At 42.1% G+C, this 15784-nt stretch overlaps 2 protein-coding genes across 2 annotated transcripts in view; both read right to left on the bottom strand.

Annotated features, from left to right (window-relative positions):
• Positions 1-146: 146 nt before the first annotated feature.
• LOC103152746 (EF-hand and coiled-coil domain-containing protein 1-like) lies at positions 147-13987 on the bottom strand. Its single transcript, XM_007573343.2, has 8 exons — positions 12886-13987; positions 10246-10670; positions 5381-5502; positions 4101-4242; positions 3192-3348; positions 1927-2085; positions 584-653; positions 147-413 (listed from the first exon to the last, which is right to left on the bottom strand). Exons 1-8 carry the CDS (start codon positions 13576-13578, stop codon positions 283-285), a joined length of 1899 nt encoding a protein of 632 aa, XP_007573405.1. The 5' UTR covers positions 13579-13987; the 3' UTR covers positions 147-282.
• A 1106-nt stretch (positions 13988-15093) lies between these two features.
• The window catches only part of LOC103152752 (cilia- and flagella-associated protein 57-like), a 15991-nt gene continuing 15300 nt past the window's right edge, over positions 15094-15784 (bottom strand). The window contains exon 18 of the mRNA XM_007573349.2: positions 15094-15191. Within this exon, the coding sequence (XP_007573411.2) occupies positions 15094-15191 (98 nt within the window). The remainder of the gene's footprint in view (positions 15192-15784) is intronic.

Below are 15784 nucleotides of genomic sequence, written 5' to 3'. Positions count from 1 at the left end.
ACAAAATTTCAAAAATTTGCTGGGCATGGACTAGAAGAGAGAGGACATCTTTAAGGACCTCTATGAACTTAAGTCAACTTTAAAATCTTTTCCATAAGAAAAAAAATGAGCAAACAATGAATAAGTGTGTAGAAACATCAACATTTAATCATCAATTTATCCAATAAATCGGACAAATTTAGCTTTTAAAGCTAAAGGGTCATTAACAAGGTTATATATATACTGGAGACCAACTACGTTAAGGTCTCCTTGGGTGGTGGGCCCAGAGGGTGGCGGTCTTGTTCAGCAGGAGATGAGGTTGTGGAGTGACTGCTGACTCTGCGCTGTCTGCAGACGTCCATGAGATGAAAGGATCTCGCACGCAGCCAGTTCGTGGTAAAGAGCGCTGAGCACCTCCAGGATGTGCGCCTTGCCTGTGAAGAAGACGGGAGCAGACGCGAGCTGAGTCGGAGCACGTTTACAAGCAAACCAACAGAAACTTAACGCGATTCCCTGTTCTGTTCTGTTCTGTTCTAACAGTAAACGCCGCTGTCTCGTTTCGCAGAACTCGTAGCGTGTTTTTGGCCGTGCGTGTTCCACTAACCGTGTTGTGGGTTGCTGCCAGACTCCAAAGTACTGAGCAACATTTTCCCCAGGGTCCTTCGGGAGACGTTCTGAAACAAGACGGCGACTAGTTTCAGCTGGATGTTGGGTCATTAAAATGCACTTTAAAAGAGAAACATGACCACACACACACTTTCACACATGTGCAACAAGTGCTATAAATGTTCTCATTCTCACACTGTTGGGATTACAAGATGTACGCCTAATCAGAAACATGGGAGAAGGACAGAAAAAAAGCAATTACAAGTAAAGAGGGGAAAAAACACACAGCAATTTTGACATTTATGTCATTAAACATGTAATTATTTACAATTAGTCTCATCTTGTAGATATTTTTTCAAGCTGTTTTTGATTATTGATCAATAATCCTATTTTGTGCTCTCAGTTTTCATTAGTGAGGCAGACAGAATGGCTGCTGTCAGCTTGAGACCTTCCCTTTGGATAAAAGTTTCAGTGGATTCCATTATCCTGGGTTAAGTCTAAAAGTATTCACACCCCAAGTTTAATGTCAATGTTATTTATAAAACACTTTAAAAACATCTATGAACAGCACTTTTTTGTGTTTAAAGTTCTCTTTTATTTTGACTGCAATTTTTTACACATACCTGCAGTTTTTTGTTTCATAAGTTTTTTTTTGTTGTTGTTCTTGTTAATTTTTATTAATATTAATTATTGTCATTTTGGTCCTCAAAAATATCTAAATTTACATTTAACTTAATATTCTGGTCCGTCTGATGATGTAATTTTTAAATAAATTATTTATGATCTGTTACTCAGTACTTGAGCACACTTTCTACCAAATACTTTTTTAATCTTACTTGATAGTTTTTACTTTTACTAGAGTAAAAATAGGTTGAAGTAGTTCTACTCTTACTTGAGTACAATCTTTGGGTTCTCTGCTGGCCATGCCAAGAATGTACCAAGAGAATTGATTAGGTTGGAGTCGTATATGTGCACTTTTCATATAATATACATTTTTGAGACTTATCTAAAAATGTATATTTCTTGATTAAAAAGTACTCCATCTTTAAAAGGGCTATCAGTGCAAGTTTGGTTTATAAATAACAATTTTTTTATTTATTTACACCAGTAACAGCTCTATCATTTCAGTGTTTTACCTGACTAAAAGTACAATTAGAATTATATTGTCAGAGTGAATCAAGTTTTTATGTTCTGTTTTGTTTCATTTTTTTTAAGTAACTTACTGATGGTTCTTATATGTGTGAATATGTTTATGAAAAACACAGAGTAACAGCAATGTTTGCTTGAGGACTTAATCAGAATTGACCAGCAGAATCACAGAACAGCTACACTGAAACTAACCAAGTCTCTGAGCTGCTGCAGAAGCTGCAGGATGTCCACCAGCTTCTCCTCCACCAGCGACAGACGGACCTTCTCTCTTTCCAGCGACTGCAGCTCCACGGTAAGCAGCTCCGTGTCCTCGGCCCTCTGCTGCAGTTCCTGCACCAGACAGTCCTTCATCTGGGAGGAGATCAAAGCTTGTAACTAATGCACCGCAACACAAGGATCCTTACTTCATTTTAAAAACAGTATTTTATGTGAACAAGTTAGAAAAATATATGTCAAAACAGAGTACTCTTCATGTTGGAAAAGTGTCACCTAAAAATAATTGAGTAAAGATCCATTTGTCCATTGGGTCTTTGGAGGAGGTTTTGTGTTTATGTTACGATTTGAACAAAAAATAAAAAAAATATCTTTGTCAACGATTGCAGAAACAAAACAAAACAAAACAAAAAAACTCTACAACAATCAAACACTGAATACATAATGTGTGGGTTTGTTTAAGTGTGGAAACAGATCAGAAAGCTCCTAACCAATCAGAACTGACTCAGGTCTCCAGGTTCCAACCCACCATGCAGGCAAAGTGTGTTAAAGGGGAAAGCGACAATCACATCCTGATAAAGTCACTGCGCTCTGTGTGTTGATGCTTCCGCAGCTGTGTGTGTGTTACCAGAAGAGCTCTGCAGCCCTTGGCCTCAGGGGTGAAACAAACATCTATCATGTGCAACACAGCTGCTTTCATTCTATGTGACTCTACTTTCACCCCCTGGATGAACACCGCAACCTCTGGGTTGATCACTAACAACGTGGCAACAGGGTGATTTTGCAAAAGTCACTTTAGGCAAAAAAAAAAAAAAAAAGGACATAAACCAGATTTGGAAGTAGGGGTGCACTGATGGCAGAGTTCTGGCCGATCTCCAGTTACTGATCTTTAAAAACCCTGACCTGCCGATTTTGATTTTTGCCGATACCAATTCTTTTTGTCTGAAATGTCACTAAATACAGCAAGAAAGTTGCTGAGCTGGCAACGGTGGGGTGACTGTTGTTAACTGCAACCATGCAGACATGACCTGGTGGGCGGGGCTAACAGTCAAACCTCTCACTGCAGGGCTGAAGAGGACAGCTGTTGACCAGCAGCGCCACACAGAGGCTGATTGACAGCGAGCGCTAAGACCCTTCTCTTGTCTCTGATTGGCTGTTTCTAATTGGCACCAGGGCAAGGCAGAGGAGCTAAATCTGACCTAACCGTCCTGGTTGGGTCAGAGGTCATGGCTGGCGGTGTGTACCTGGTCCATGTTCATCTCTGTTCGGCTTTCCTTCAGCTTCAGCTCTTTGTGCAGCCTGGTGACTCTCTCCAGCAGCTCCATCACAGCACTGTGACACTCTTCACTCCTTGAGCTTCCAAAGCGAAACATCAGCTTCTCCAGTGCCTCGTCACCACATCTGGTGAAGAACACAGACGAACAGAAGGTCATTCTGTCAGTGTCTTGTAGCAGCCCCACAGTCGTAAAGTATTCATTCCCCTTCTGCTTTAACAAAGACAAACATCACTAGTTTTTGTGCAACAGGCCACCGTATTTATATGGATTTTACCGTATGAAACCACAGCTGCCAATATTTTACCATAAATTACAGACGTTTTTGGGTTTTTTTGTTTTGTTTTTTACAGTGCGAGGGGAAGTGGAAGGTCCTGTGTGTCCGTCCATATTGTCAGTCGAGGATGTTGAAGATGTGCAGATAGTTAGATCTGTGATAACGGGATTTCTGCTTTTTGGATTTGGGCACACTGTGAAATTTGTAAAAAGCGGGCAGCTGTTCGGGTCTTTGAGAAGACTCAGACTCAGATGCTGGGCGAGCAGAACTGCAAACTGGACGTAATTTTTGTCGAGAGTTGCGGGTCGGCTGCAGTTCCAGGAGGACCAAAAGGTTTGACTGTTTGGGAGTCGTCATTGAGATGTACTCTCAGGCAGATTAACGGAGTCGGTCTGATCCAAAACAATGCCTGGACCGACTCCCTCTGTGTCCAGCCTTTTCACTTCACTTCTACTTTTGTAATACGACACCCAGGTAACACAGTAGCACATTTCAAAGGAACCTTCCACCCCAAAAACATTTTCTATGCAATTGTGAGTTTCCTTCTAGTGACCTCCCAGTAGACATGTCCATATGGGTGCCCACCCCCCAGGTCAGTTTACCTTCCGCCACAGCAGGACAGCCTGGTTAGGATCCTCTTCACCTCCTCCACCTGCCTCTGTTGGTCTCCGGCCCGTTTGTCCTCTTCTTCATCCGAGGCAGCCTGGCCCTCCACCGAGCGGAACAGCTGCTCCTCGACCGGCACTGCAGCACATGGACAACGTTACTGCTGCAGCACCGCTACCTGACAACACCTAAAAGCTGCACGTATTTTATTCTGAACTGAAGGACTACGAGCTCGGCAGTCATTCGACGTTTTTGCAATGGCAAAAATCTTTTAAGATTTCTTTTTAGATTTTTCTTTATATGGTTTTGTGAGAATACTAAGAAACATTTCATCAGACCAAAGGCTTTGATTTTCAATAACGCCAAATTTATATAAAGTCTTTATTTGCAGCATCTTCTTTAAAACGCCTCTAATTCTCCCTGACTTCTGTCAGTCTGTTGGTTTTAGCCGATCCACCTGCTTTTTGAGGAGGTGGATTTATCAGTGGGGTTAAAATCTACCTAGTAACAGGGAAGACGGTCAGATGGATGGAGTTAAATCCAGGAGAATCCCAGAAGAAAACCTGCAGAAGACCTTAGACAGGGGTGAAGGTCACAGACAATCAACCTACATGCTGTATTCATTCAAGGCTACAATCAAATTGTTTAAATCACGGCCTAGTCAAAGCCCTGACCTAAATTTTTCCCTGTCACGTCATGATTTTGGGCTACTTTGTTCTGTTCTATCAAAAAAAAATAAATAATAAAATAAAAAATCCCCAAAAAAGACACTGATGGTCTGGAGGTGTAATGGGACATTCAAAGGGTTTGAAAACTTTTTGAGACGCTGTACGTATTCAGATAAAAGTAAAATGTGTAGCTACTGGGTAGGCCTGTCAGAATGAGCAATAGATCAATTAATCGTATGATAAATTAAAACAAGCTCAATAATTTCCATTTGCATGATTTATCTTTCCTCTCTCTGTCAAAAACTGGATGATGAAAGTCTTCAGTCTGGTGCTTTGGACTCTATTAGGACAATTTGTTTACAGAGGCGTCACAAATAATTCTGTAGATTTTTTTTAATTTATTTTGGAAATTTAAAATGTCTTCCAGTCGCAGTTGTTAAATGTTCATTTGAGTTCAAAGTTTATTGCTCTCTGAGAACGTCTTCCCGCATTATATTACTTGAAAATGGTCTCAAAACAACAATATTATTGTTTATCGCGATAACATCAGGGACAATTTATCATCCAGGTGTTATCATAATGGGACCAATAAAGCAAAGATCCCTCACTCTTGTCAGGGGTGGTCACAGCGCGGCCTGTTGGTGAGCGGCGGTCATGTTGGAGGTCCTGGCAGCACGGCCGCTGCTCTGCCCCGGCGCTGCTCGCTGGCTGAAGTCTGGACATCTCAGACCTGAAAGACATCAGGGTCAGAACAGCCATGGAGTCGTTCAATCTTCTACACAGAGCCATCACGACCTGAGATTTTCATTTGCAGTATTTGTTGCGATGACAATGACGATGACGATGACGAGTGCTAAATAACATAATTGTAGAAATCATGGGATTGATGCATTCTGATGGAGCTTGTTTGTCGGATCAAGAGTAGCTTTTGAGCTTAAGCTTTAAGCAGGTGTTAAGCATACTTTTCTTTTATTAAGCCTATATTTCTGTATTTTTGTTATTGGTTTGATGGATTATTCCAATCATAAATGTTGTATTTTGATTAGCTGTAAGCAGGAAATCATCATAATTAACAGGAATTAACCATCAATCTGTGAAGATTGATGTTCTGCTAACAGTGCATGGTTACGTTTAACACATTTTTAATGACTATTGATGTCAACTGATTGCATAAATGAATAGTGGAAAAATGTGAATCTATGGGTAGGTCTGCATGGTTTGAATCCTGAGGATATGCGACGAGAGGCCGTCTCTACGTTCTCGGAGTACACTGCACTGAAACCGCACTTTACATGAACACACCGTCGACAGTTCGGTTGGAACCGATTTGCAAACATGAAAGAGAACATACAACAAAAAGAAGTGCGCGTTACTGCGCTGCCACGATAATTTTATAGAGGCCGTGTGATGCCGTACGCCAGATCTGGGTGGGGTAATTGAAGCCAGACTCTGGGTCTTTGAGACATTTTTACAGCAAAGTGGGTCAGTGGTAGAACAGAGCTGTTAGTGTGCAGCGTTGGGGGGAAAAAAAAACTTCAGAAAACACGGCTTCATACATGCAGGTAGATGTAAACATATTCAGCTGTTCCCGTGCATATTTAACTAATTTATTGGTGTCATAACCAGTTTAATATCTTTTCCCCTGATATATGTATACATATATAAAAGCCTGATGATGCAGTTTGGGTGGATCAGTGCTTCTGTAATGCTTCAAAATTTTCAAACTTTCTTTTGCTGGCTGCCCTTTTTGTTGGGGGGGAAATCCAATAAGGGGCCTTCATAAATCACTGTGTAAGTGTTTCCAGATGATGATATCTCGGAGGAGGAAAGCTAAAAGGTGGGGGAAAAAAGAGAGCAGATTTTTAGCAGCCTGCCTCGAAAATCACCGGGCGCTCGCGCTTACGCCCCACTATCACAAGTCAGGCGATACTGTAAGACATTTCTTTTGGGCTCTCTTTGTTCAGTAGTAAGCGTAACGGACTTCCAGGCAATCAGTCGGAGAGTTGTGTTTAAGTCACTGTGGGGGAGGAGGCCGGCAGCTGTAGTGAAACAAACACAAGGCTTCCTGGTTGCTCTGGTTACACTCACATTCAAGAGCTAACCCTGCTGAAGGTTGTCACACGCAGGTTAACCAGCGACTGAATGCTCTTTAACTGACGTCAGTCAGAGCAAGGCTGCCGTTCCAAGCATTCCTGATGATACAATGGCATTTTAAATGTCACATGAAAACTCTTTGTTTTGCCCTTTAGAAACACTTACACCTGGATTATCCTCTGAAATGCTTTGGTGGAACTTCTGGGAACCAGGGAGTCCAGCTGGGAAAGCAAACACTGATTCTGATTCGGAAGCAAACGCACGGCAGCGGCGTGTCGTCTGACTTCGCCACCAGCAGAAACGCCTTCTGCTTTAAAGCAAGTGAGACCAACCTGTTATCTGTGATATATGACACAAGATTATGTTGATTAGGTCAAAAGGGTCTAGAGAGTGGAGTGTTACCAAGAAAGAAAAAAAAAGTGACTTCCTGTTCTGATGGGGCGGGGCTTTGATGATGTGAATATATGACCACATCAGTATCGTTGGGCATCCAGCATGGATGACTCATGATAAATTTGATGCATCTGTGTGAAAGTTATAAGGATTTGCTTGCTGTGGCGAGAACACCATGGTTACCACGGGGCCACGTCCAGGATTTTGATAACTTTTAATCCCCCCGTCCCTTAACTGATGCCAATAGCTCAAAATCCTTGAGGAGTTATTTAAATATGATTAATAATTGCTGAGGGCAATTATTAGGCTTCAACTAAGTGGGTTTTTAAGACTTTTTTTTTTAAGACTCATCCTCTTGAAGTCTTCTTCAAAGCTACCTTTGGCAGCTGGATTCACTACAGGTCAAGAACTCAACCAGTATTTTTTTTTCCATAAACAAGGAGGCTTATTCTACAGAATTTACCCACACAATGACTGCAAGGTGTTGAGTTCCTGTTCACCCAATACAAGCTCATGTCATTAACTTTCTAGCATTGAGCTTTACAGTTGTTGAGTGTTTTGTCATTTCGATTTTGATGTCATCTGTCTGAGTAACCTTGTTCCCGAAGTAGTGTGGTTTGGTTGGTAAAACACAAAAGAAAAATCCATGTTTTATTTACATGGGAGTAGGGGTTTGGGAGAAGTATTAAATGTCTTTACTGATGTAAAAAGATCGTATCTGACTTGATATGATGTCCAAGACTAGTTGCAAAATGGCTGCAAAAGCCTAAGTAGAGATGAAACACCTGTTATAAATGCTTAGGGAAGAAAAATAAATAAATGGATCTCTGCATTTTGAATTTAGTTCAAATTTTGTATTGATGAACATCAGTGTTCATCATCTGATTAACCTAAACTTTGCTTGTGAAATGTGAATCAGAAGAATGCTGATAGTCAGAGACGAACCATCCGTATAATAAATAATTGGAAAAATAACAGGATCAGCAATCTACTTCAAATTCCTAATTACACCACTTGACGTTGTACCATCTAAAGTAATATTTGGGTGAGCTGAGACCAAGGAAGTGTCAGGCCTTCGGTTCAAACAGTCACGGGGAATCGGTTGCTAAGATCTTTCTATAGGGCAGACTCTGCGCTATTGTTCATTCGGAGGCAGAATGAAAGAAGTGAGCAGAGATTGATGAGGACCGTCAGCTGTTCAGGTTCTCACTCAATAGGCCTCTCTGTTGCTTTTGTGGTGTTGAATTATTTGCCATCACAGCGTCTATGGAAGAGCATTGAGAAGACTTTGGAACCTTGTGTGCGTAGATTAGCAGAATGTGGGTCACAGGACAACACCTAGACTTCTCAAATTTGTTATTAGAAATAACCCAAAAAGCAGGCTGAAGCATGAGCTTTAATCACATGTCTGCTCATGCCAGACTATGTCTTAGCAGCATAAAGTGAACATTACAAGTATTTAGAGACATCTGCGAGCCAAAAAGCCACAGTTGCGGACACTGATTATAAGGTTAAAGCAGGAGCAACCGAATGAGAGATAAACATTCGACCGAAAGGCTTTGTACTTCAAAAGTTCAATTACACCTTGACTCCCACCAAAGCGAACAGTTCCAAAACAAGAGTTTGAGCCAGACCGGCCGGCCGACCGGCTGCACACGAAGCTCACTCAGCAAAGTTCAACAGATCGGGGCTGAAAATGGAAAAAGTTACCCACGGCAGCCCTCCGAACAGCAAGGCACGAGCATCTCAGGCATTAAGCCCAAGGTAAACAGAGTCATTTTGTTCTGCTTTAGGAGGATCTACAACTCATCAGCGCGGGATTTTTCGTCACTAAGGTTCTTCTCGTGCAACTACCTGCCAAAAACCGGCCCCTTTATTTCAACAAGGCTGACAAATGAGCGTTTTTCAAGCCCCAACTTACAAATGGGCTCGATACACGGGAGGTGACGCTAAACAGCTCATACACGGTATAGCAGATGGAACATCTGTTCGGTCTGTTAGAGCTGCCAGAGCCAGAACGGCTCCACAGCCCACACACCTAGCCGGACTTTTCACTAGCTATTTTCTTGGAATATTTTGGCAGTTTTGTTTTTCCTGAATCATAATGTACAATTTTCATCCAGTTTCATATATTAAAGATTTGTTGTTGTTGTGTCAGCTTTCCACACCACTCGAGTCTTCTGGTTCTGGTTCTGCTCTGCATCCTCAGAACCAGAACCAAACCTGGGAGAAGCAGCATTCAGCTTCTATGCACCACAAATCTGGAACAAACGTCCAGAAAACCGCAAAACAGCCGAAACGCTGAGTTCCTTTGAGTCCAGACTAAACACCCAGCTGTTTTAGAGTTGCCTTTCAACCATAACAAATGAAACACTGACCAACATATTTGATGTTTAACGAGTTTTGGCAATGGCACTCGACAAAATGTAACGTTTGTTGAATTGTTGTCTGTATGGTGTTTTCTTTATAAATTTGTAATTTTGTTTTATTGTGCAAAACACGTTTCTGCTGAAATGTGCTACGCACAAAAAAAACTTAATATTGACAAAAATGCATAGGGAGATTATTTCACTTATAACAAAACAATTTTCCCCTCTTATAAGTGAAATTATCTACCAATGACACCAGCACTTTTTCATCAATATTAAGAAATTATTTACTTAACACAAGCTCCTGTTACTTGCTGAACAGTTAACTGTAAGTTAGTTTTGTATTTTCTTTAAGTGCACTAAGAGATTTGCACTAGAAAATAGACCAAAAATATTTGGTAAGATTTTGTGTGCCACAAACCTGGCACTTCATGCAGAAAAACTAACCCTGAACACAGTTGTGCATACACAGATTCAATCACTACATTACTCTGACCAGAACTGCTGCCATATACACACATATGTATTCCACTGACTGTGCTTCTGAGGTCGTCTAAAACACATGTGGAGTTGCTCTGATAAACAGCTTAATGTTACGTGAAGCGAAGCGTCTGCACCTGTAGTAATGCAGCTCAGACTCCATCTGGACAACGTGCCTCTGCAGCGCCGGAACACGACTGGCCTTCGCTTCCAGGTCCTTCACCTTCTCCAGTCCGCTCAGCAGCGCCTGCCGGGCCTCCTCCACCTTCCTCCTCATGCTCGCCTGCTCCGTCTTCAGAAGCCTGTTGCTGTCTTCCAACGCAGCGACGGCCTCCTTACAGCTCCACAGTTCCTGCTCCAGTCTCTGATTGAGCGACACCGTCTCCTCCACCTGCCACTCTCTGGAGCTGTGCAGGTACTCTATCTCGTGGATGAGGTTCTGCAGGCTCTTGAGGTTGCTGTTGGAGCTGTTGGCCACGTTGTTGTGGGAAGCCAGCGTCCGCGGGGAAACAAAGCGTCCTTCTCTTGGTTTATGCTTGGAGTGGCTTTTCCAGAGGCCGACCTGCGATGTGAAGAGACGAGATGAAGATAATCCCACAAACTGACAAAACATTTTGTTGTTTGATTGGTTGACAAAGTTCATTAAAGGAATAGTTCAGATTAAAACAGTACTGGGAATGTAAATGCAAGCAACTGGAACATCATGAGCTTTAAAGAGCTTGAATGGTGCCAACAAGTGGAGTGATGGTGAGCTTTTTTTTTTTTTTTCATTTCCAAAATATCTCAATCATATGCTGTTTACTTTTAATCTCCTCTAAAAAATACATATTTAGATTAACTTAAAATATGCTTTCATAAGTCAACCAGCACATCAACTTTAAGAAATAATGGCTCTTCTGTATTAGAACGCAACCTGTAACAGTGGCAGCTCAGTTTGGAAGTCACAAAGCAAAAAAAAATTACAGAAAAAAAAACTAAAATTATATTCTGAAAAAAAAGCATTGTATTTTCAATGTAATCTTAAAGATAAAAAGCAACAGCCTCAGAAAAGCACTTTAAAAAAAACGTGTGGTTTGACATAAAGCTATACTTGTGCATTTTAAACTGTCTATCAATGGATAATAAATTTTTCTTACATTTGTTACAAAAAAATGAAAGCAGTTATAACTTTAACAAACTTAACAGTATGTCATGAAAAGTGGACATATTTGTGAAAACCAGGAGCTCTGATGACCCTGGTGTTGTTACAGGTCAGCTGGGTTCACAGGAACATCTGGAGACGTGTCATTAGGAATCCCACAGGTGAGAGTCTGCATGACAACAGGGGATTATAACAGGCAACTGGCCAGCATGTGGGACGGACTGATGTCCCAGCAGACCAGTGATGACATCAGAGGACACACGTGGTGGACGAGACTTTTTACAGTTCTGAGTCGTAAAAAGTTCTAGATCAAATGCATTTAGTCCTGAGCACTGACTGAATATTTGAGCCTTTTTTTTTTTTTTTTTTTTACATATCATTTGCTAATTTATCTGCCTAATATGAGAGACACGTCAGACGTCGTCTCCCATCCCGGTTGCAGCTGTTTGCACATCAGAAGCTGCAGTGGTGACTGGGGTAGTGTGAGCAGGAACTGCCTGCAATTCAACAGCCGTCTGATGTTTTCTATTGTAGCAACCCGTCCAGGTCGGAGGCCTCTGTGGAACCTGTGACGGCGTAATAAAATACACAAACACGGCTATTCAGTTTCAGTGTCTTTTACTAACTGGCTGCAAAAATTTGCCGCCACAGAATATTCATATAACACCTGATGTTACGTCACCATTCAGGACCTCCAGTGTCTGTTGGGAACATGCCAGCTCCTCACCAGTCAGATCTTTTAAATACTCACCAGCAGTCTTCATGTGTGAGATTCTGCTCTCCATAAAACTACACTGTGTGCACAACTATTAGCTGAGTGAGTATTTTGACCACGTTGTCATTAAAGGCATGCTGTCTAACTCCAAACTGGGTTTAACTTGAATGCTTGATAGATTTAAGCAAGAGCAGGTGACGTGTAATGAGGGACGGTGCGGCATAAGGAGGTCAACACCAGACCTGGATTGGAATTACAATTACATTACATTTACTTTTTTTTTTTTAAATATGCCTCTAGGAGTATTTTTACTACGCTGTACTTTTGTGCTACTTTGTGTGTAGTTTTATAGTGAAGCATCGCTGCTCTTACTTGAGTCATTGTCTGGATTCTCTACCCATTGAATGAAGAACAAACATGTTTAAACCAAAAATTCACCAGACACACCCACACACACACCTGCAGTTTTCCAGAGGTGTGTGTGTGTTTTTTTTATATATATATGTCATTCCAGGGTTTATGAAAACGTTCTTTTAACTGATTTTGTTCATTTTTGTTACATTATTGTCTGTTTTTTTTTGTTTTTTTGCTCTTAAAGTATCAAAAAATTTCCTGTTAACTTTAACATGCATCCGCCTGATGATGCAGCTCCGTTAAAAACGACCAATCCGATCCGGGATGGAGGTCCAGTCAACCTTGTGTATGCACTGCTCAGTGTGCTGACCTTTCTGGTAAACTGTATATCCGGTGTCATCAGTGGCTATGCTAACTGAGCATTCATGGCTCTGTTGTTAAGAGGAAGGAAGAAAATCTGAGCAGAGTACACGAGGATGATTGCCAGCGCTAAGACCCTCCTCCTGTCTCTAATTGGTTGTTTCCGATGGTGTTAAATAAATAAAGTTATGTTCAAACCTTTCTCACCTGCAGAGCCAAACAACGAGCATCGCTGCTCTGCAGCGCGGCTCTCATGTCCTCAACCAGCTCCCTGAGACTCGCATTCTCATCCTCCAGCTTCCCTATCCTGTCCTCCGCCTCCTCCAGAGCCACGATCTCCTCGTAGCACTCCCTGGTGCAGGAGCCCGGGGAGCCGAGCCTGCAGCCGAAGGCGCGCCGCTGCGCCGGGGAGGGTGAGGGAGAGGAGCCGCCACCGCTCGCCCCGACCGAAAGCAGCGTCTCCCGCCGCTTTAGGGGGCTCCGCAGACGGATCTGAGTTTCTATGTGTTCGCTGTCGGTCCCGACCAGCAGCCGGTCGTTCTCGTACTGGCATCCCGCCTTCGTGGTGAAGTAGCCGCACAGCTTGGCGTGAAAGTGCCTGAAGGTGAGCGCGCTGGGCAGGTTGTCCAACACTCCGGCGGACTCTTCCGATTCCGAGTCCTCGCTCAGCCCCAGAACCTCACACAGGACGTTGAAGTCCTCCTCGGGGATTTTACCGAGTCCTCGATGGTCCAGGTGGTGGAATATCTCCTGCAGATACTGATCCAGTCCGGTGGCCAGGACGATGATTTCGTTCTCCACTCCCCGGTCCAGTCCGTAATGGTAAGCCAGGGTGCTCACGATCCACTGCGTCCTGCGCGCCGGGCGGCTGTACGGGTCAGGGGAGTCGGTGGCATCCATCGTTTGGACCGGACAACATTTCCACGAAACGCGAGCCGCTCGCCTCTGTTCTGACCGACTGACTCCTTCCGCTGAATGTGTCCCCCTGCTCTGCGAGGGAGGCCAAGATCTGACTGAAGCACTGCCCCCAACATCCACAAGTACACTGAAAAAAAGGAGAGCAACCTTTAGTTAAAAAAAGAAAAGAAAAAAATAAATAAAAGCTTGGAAGCAAATTCAACAAAGGTTTATAGATTTAAAATGCATGCTTGACAGAATGTAATCCACTCTGGACGCAATGTCAGCCTGTCACCAATGTATTTAACTTTTATTCACAATAGTTAAGTAATGATTGTAAAAATAAAAACATGAGCTGCAGTCTCCACATGCCTTGACCTAAACAGATGACGTCTATACAGAGTTGGGTAGATACATTCAACTATTCAATTGAGAAAATAAACTAATTAATTAATAAAATATATATATATATATAAAATTATTTTTTTGTGGGGCTGCGCAGTTGGTAGAGCTGTTGCCTTGCAGCAAGAAGGTTCTGGGTTTGATTCCCGGCCCTGGTCTTTCTTCATGGAGTTTGCATGTTCTCCCTGTGCATGCGTGGGTTTTCTCTGGGTACTCCAGTTTCCTCCCACAGTCCAAAAACATGATTGTCAGGTTAATTGGTTACTCTAAATTGTCCCTAGGTGTGAGTGTGTGTGTGCATGGTTGTGTCTCTGTGTTGCCCTGTGACAGACTGGCGACCTGTCCAGGGTGTATCCTGCCTCTCGCCCGGAATGTTAGCTGGAGAGGCACCAGCAACCCTCCCGACCCCACTAAGGGACAAGGGTGTAAATAAAATGGATTTTGTGAAAGTAATAATTTATAATTAATATTAATTATACATTTATATTTAATTGCAAATAATAATGAATTATAAATATTTTAATAATTTAGTAAAATAATACAATTATTTTAATTGTATTATTTATCTGTCTGTCTTTTTTGTTTTCAGAATATGCCCTGGAGCACCTGCTGAATAAAAATACACACCACACTTTTCAGATTTGAAACGCAAAAGAAGTGTGAAAACCACAAAACATGCAACCTCAGTTCTGAGTTGATTCGTAGCATAAAATCCTAACAGAATACTCTACAGTTTGTGGTTACAAAATAATAATTAAAAAAAAGTTCAAAGCATGTAGATTTTTTTTAACTATTATTTAATGTAACTAATTGGTTGGTTTTCATTTTTATTTGGACTAGATGAAGCTCTCCACAGACTGAAAGGCATTTCAATAAGGTTTTACACACGACAAGCATTTTATTGCAATTTCAGATTCCCTCGTTACTCTGCTGGAGCACATATAGCAAGCCCTAAAACTTCATTTAGACTTTTCATTAAGGGGGTTGCTTGTAAAGTGTCTTATGAAGGTCTCATAATTAAAGCCCCACAGGTACAGCAACGTGTTTAATATCAAAGACAAGCATTCATCATGACGGAGTTCTGATAGAAAACCCTTTAAAAAGAATCCTGTACCTTTACCACATTAACAGATTGTTATACTTCATCTCAAGCAGCTGGACCGAGAACTCTGCGGTGGTTCTTCTGCTCTTGCTTTCTTTTGGTTCAACTGGTTCTTAAACACAGGATAAAAAGATCAGTAAAAGCTAAAAGACATAAAGTTCTGGCTCCTTGCAGTAGACTGAGTTCAGAGCTATCTGTCCAAGCAGTGAATATTTCACACAAGACCGACCGGCCCTTATTGACATGTTTTTGATGGAAGCTCCAGATGGTGGAATTTCAGCCAGTTTGCTCATAACAGCCCAGTATTCCCACACAACACCGGAAAAGAACTTTTCTCACAGAAGACATTAATCAAAACAAGTAATTCCCTCGTTTCATTTGCTACTTTTACTCCTATAAACTTTCACTCTGTGTTCAGTTTTAGACAAAGAGCTAAATGCTTGGAGCCAAGGGTGTGTGCGCTCTTGATTCCCAGGTTACCACTCCGTAAAGCCAGAGCTCAGTCCAGACACCAGATCTGTCGTTTGGTTATAAAAGCAGGTCACGCTGTACTGCGTAGAGACGACCAACTCGCCTCCTGTCAACAGGTCTTCTTCTGCTTTCACCATCTTTACCTCAGAACAGCAGGTCGGACGTGAGGCCTGTTTGATGAAGATTGACAGGATCCTTTTGGATGAAGGTCCAGGGATCGAGCGGTGGGGATGT

Source organism: Poecilia formosa, unplaced genomic scaffold (assembly GCF_000485575.1).
Source record: "Poecilia formosa unplaced genomic scaffold, Poecilia_formosa-5.1.2 Scaffold325, whole genome shotgun sequence".
NCBI lineage: Eukaryota > Metazoa > Chordata > Actinopteri > Cyprinodontiformes > Poeciliidae > Poecilia > Poecilia formosa.
Note: the sequence above shows the minus strand (reverse complement) of the source record. Positions and strands in the feature narration are given on the sequence as shown.

Excerpts from the sequence above, each read along its gene's own strand:
- LOC103152746 (XM_007573343.2), bottom strand. The coding sequence starts at position 13,578 with ATGGATGCCACCGACTCCCCTGACCCGTACAGCCGCCCGGCGCGCAGG. Across the intron at positions 5,503-10,245 it reads TCTGAGCTGCATTACTACAG|GTCTGAGATGTCCAGACTTC; the intron begins GTGCAGACGCTT and ends GATGTCTTTCAG. Across the intron at positions 2,086-3,191 it reads CAGAGATGAACATGGACCAG|ATGAAGGACTGTCTGGTGCA; the intron begins GTACACACCGCC and ends ATCTCCTCCCAG.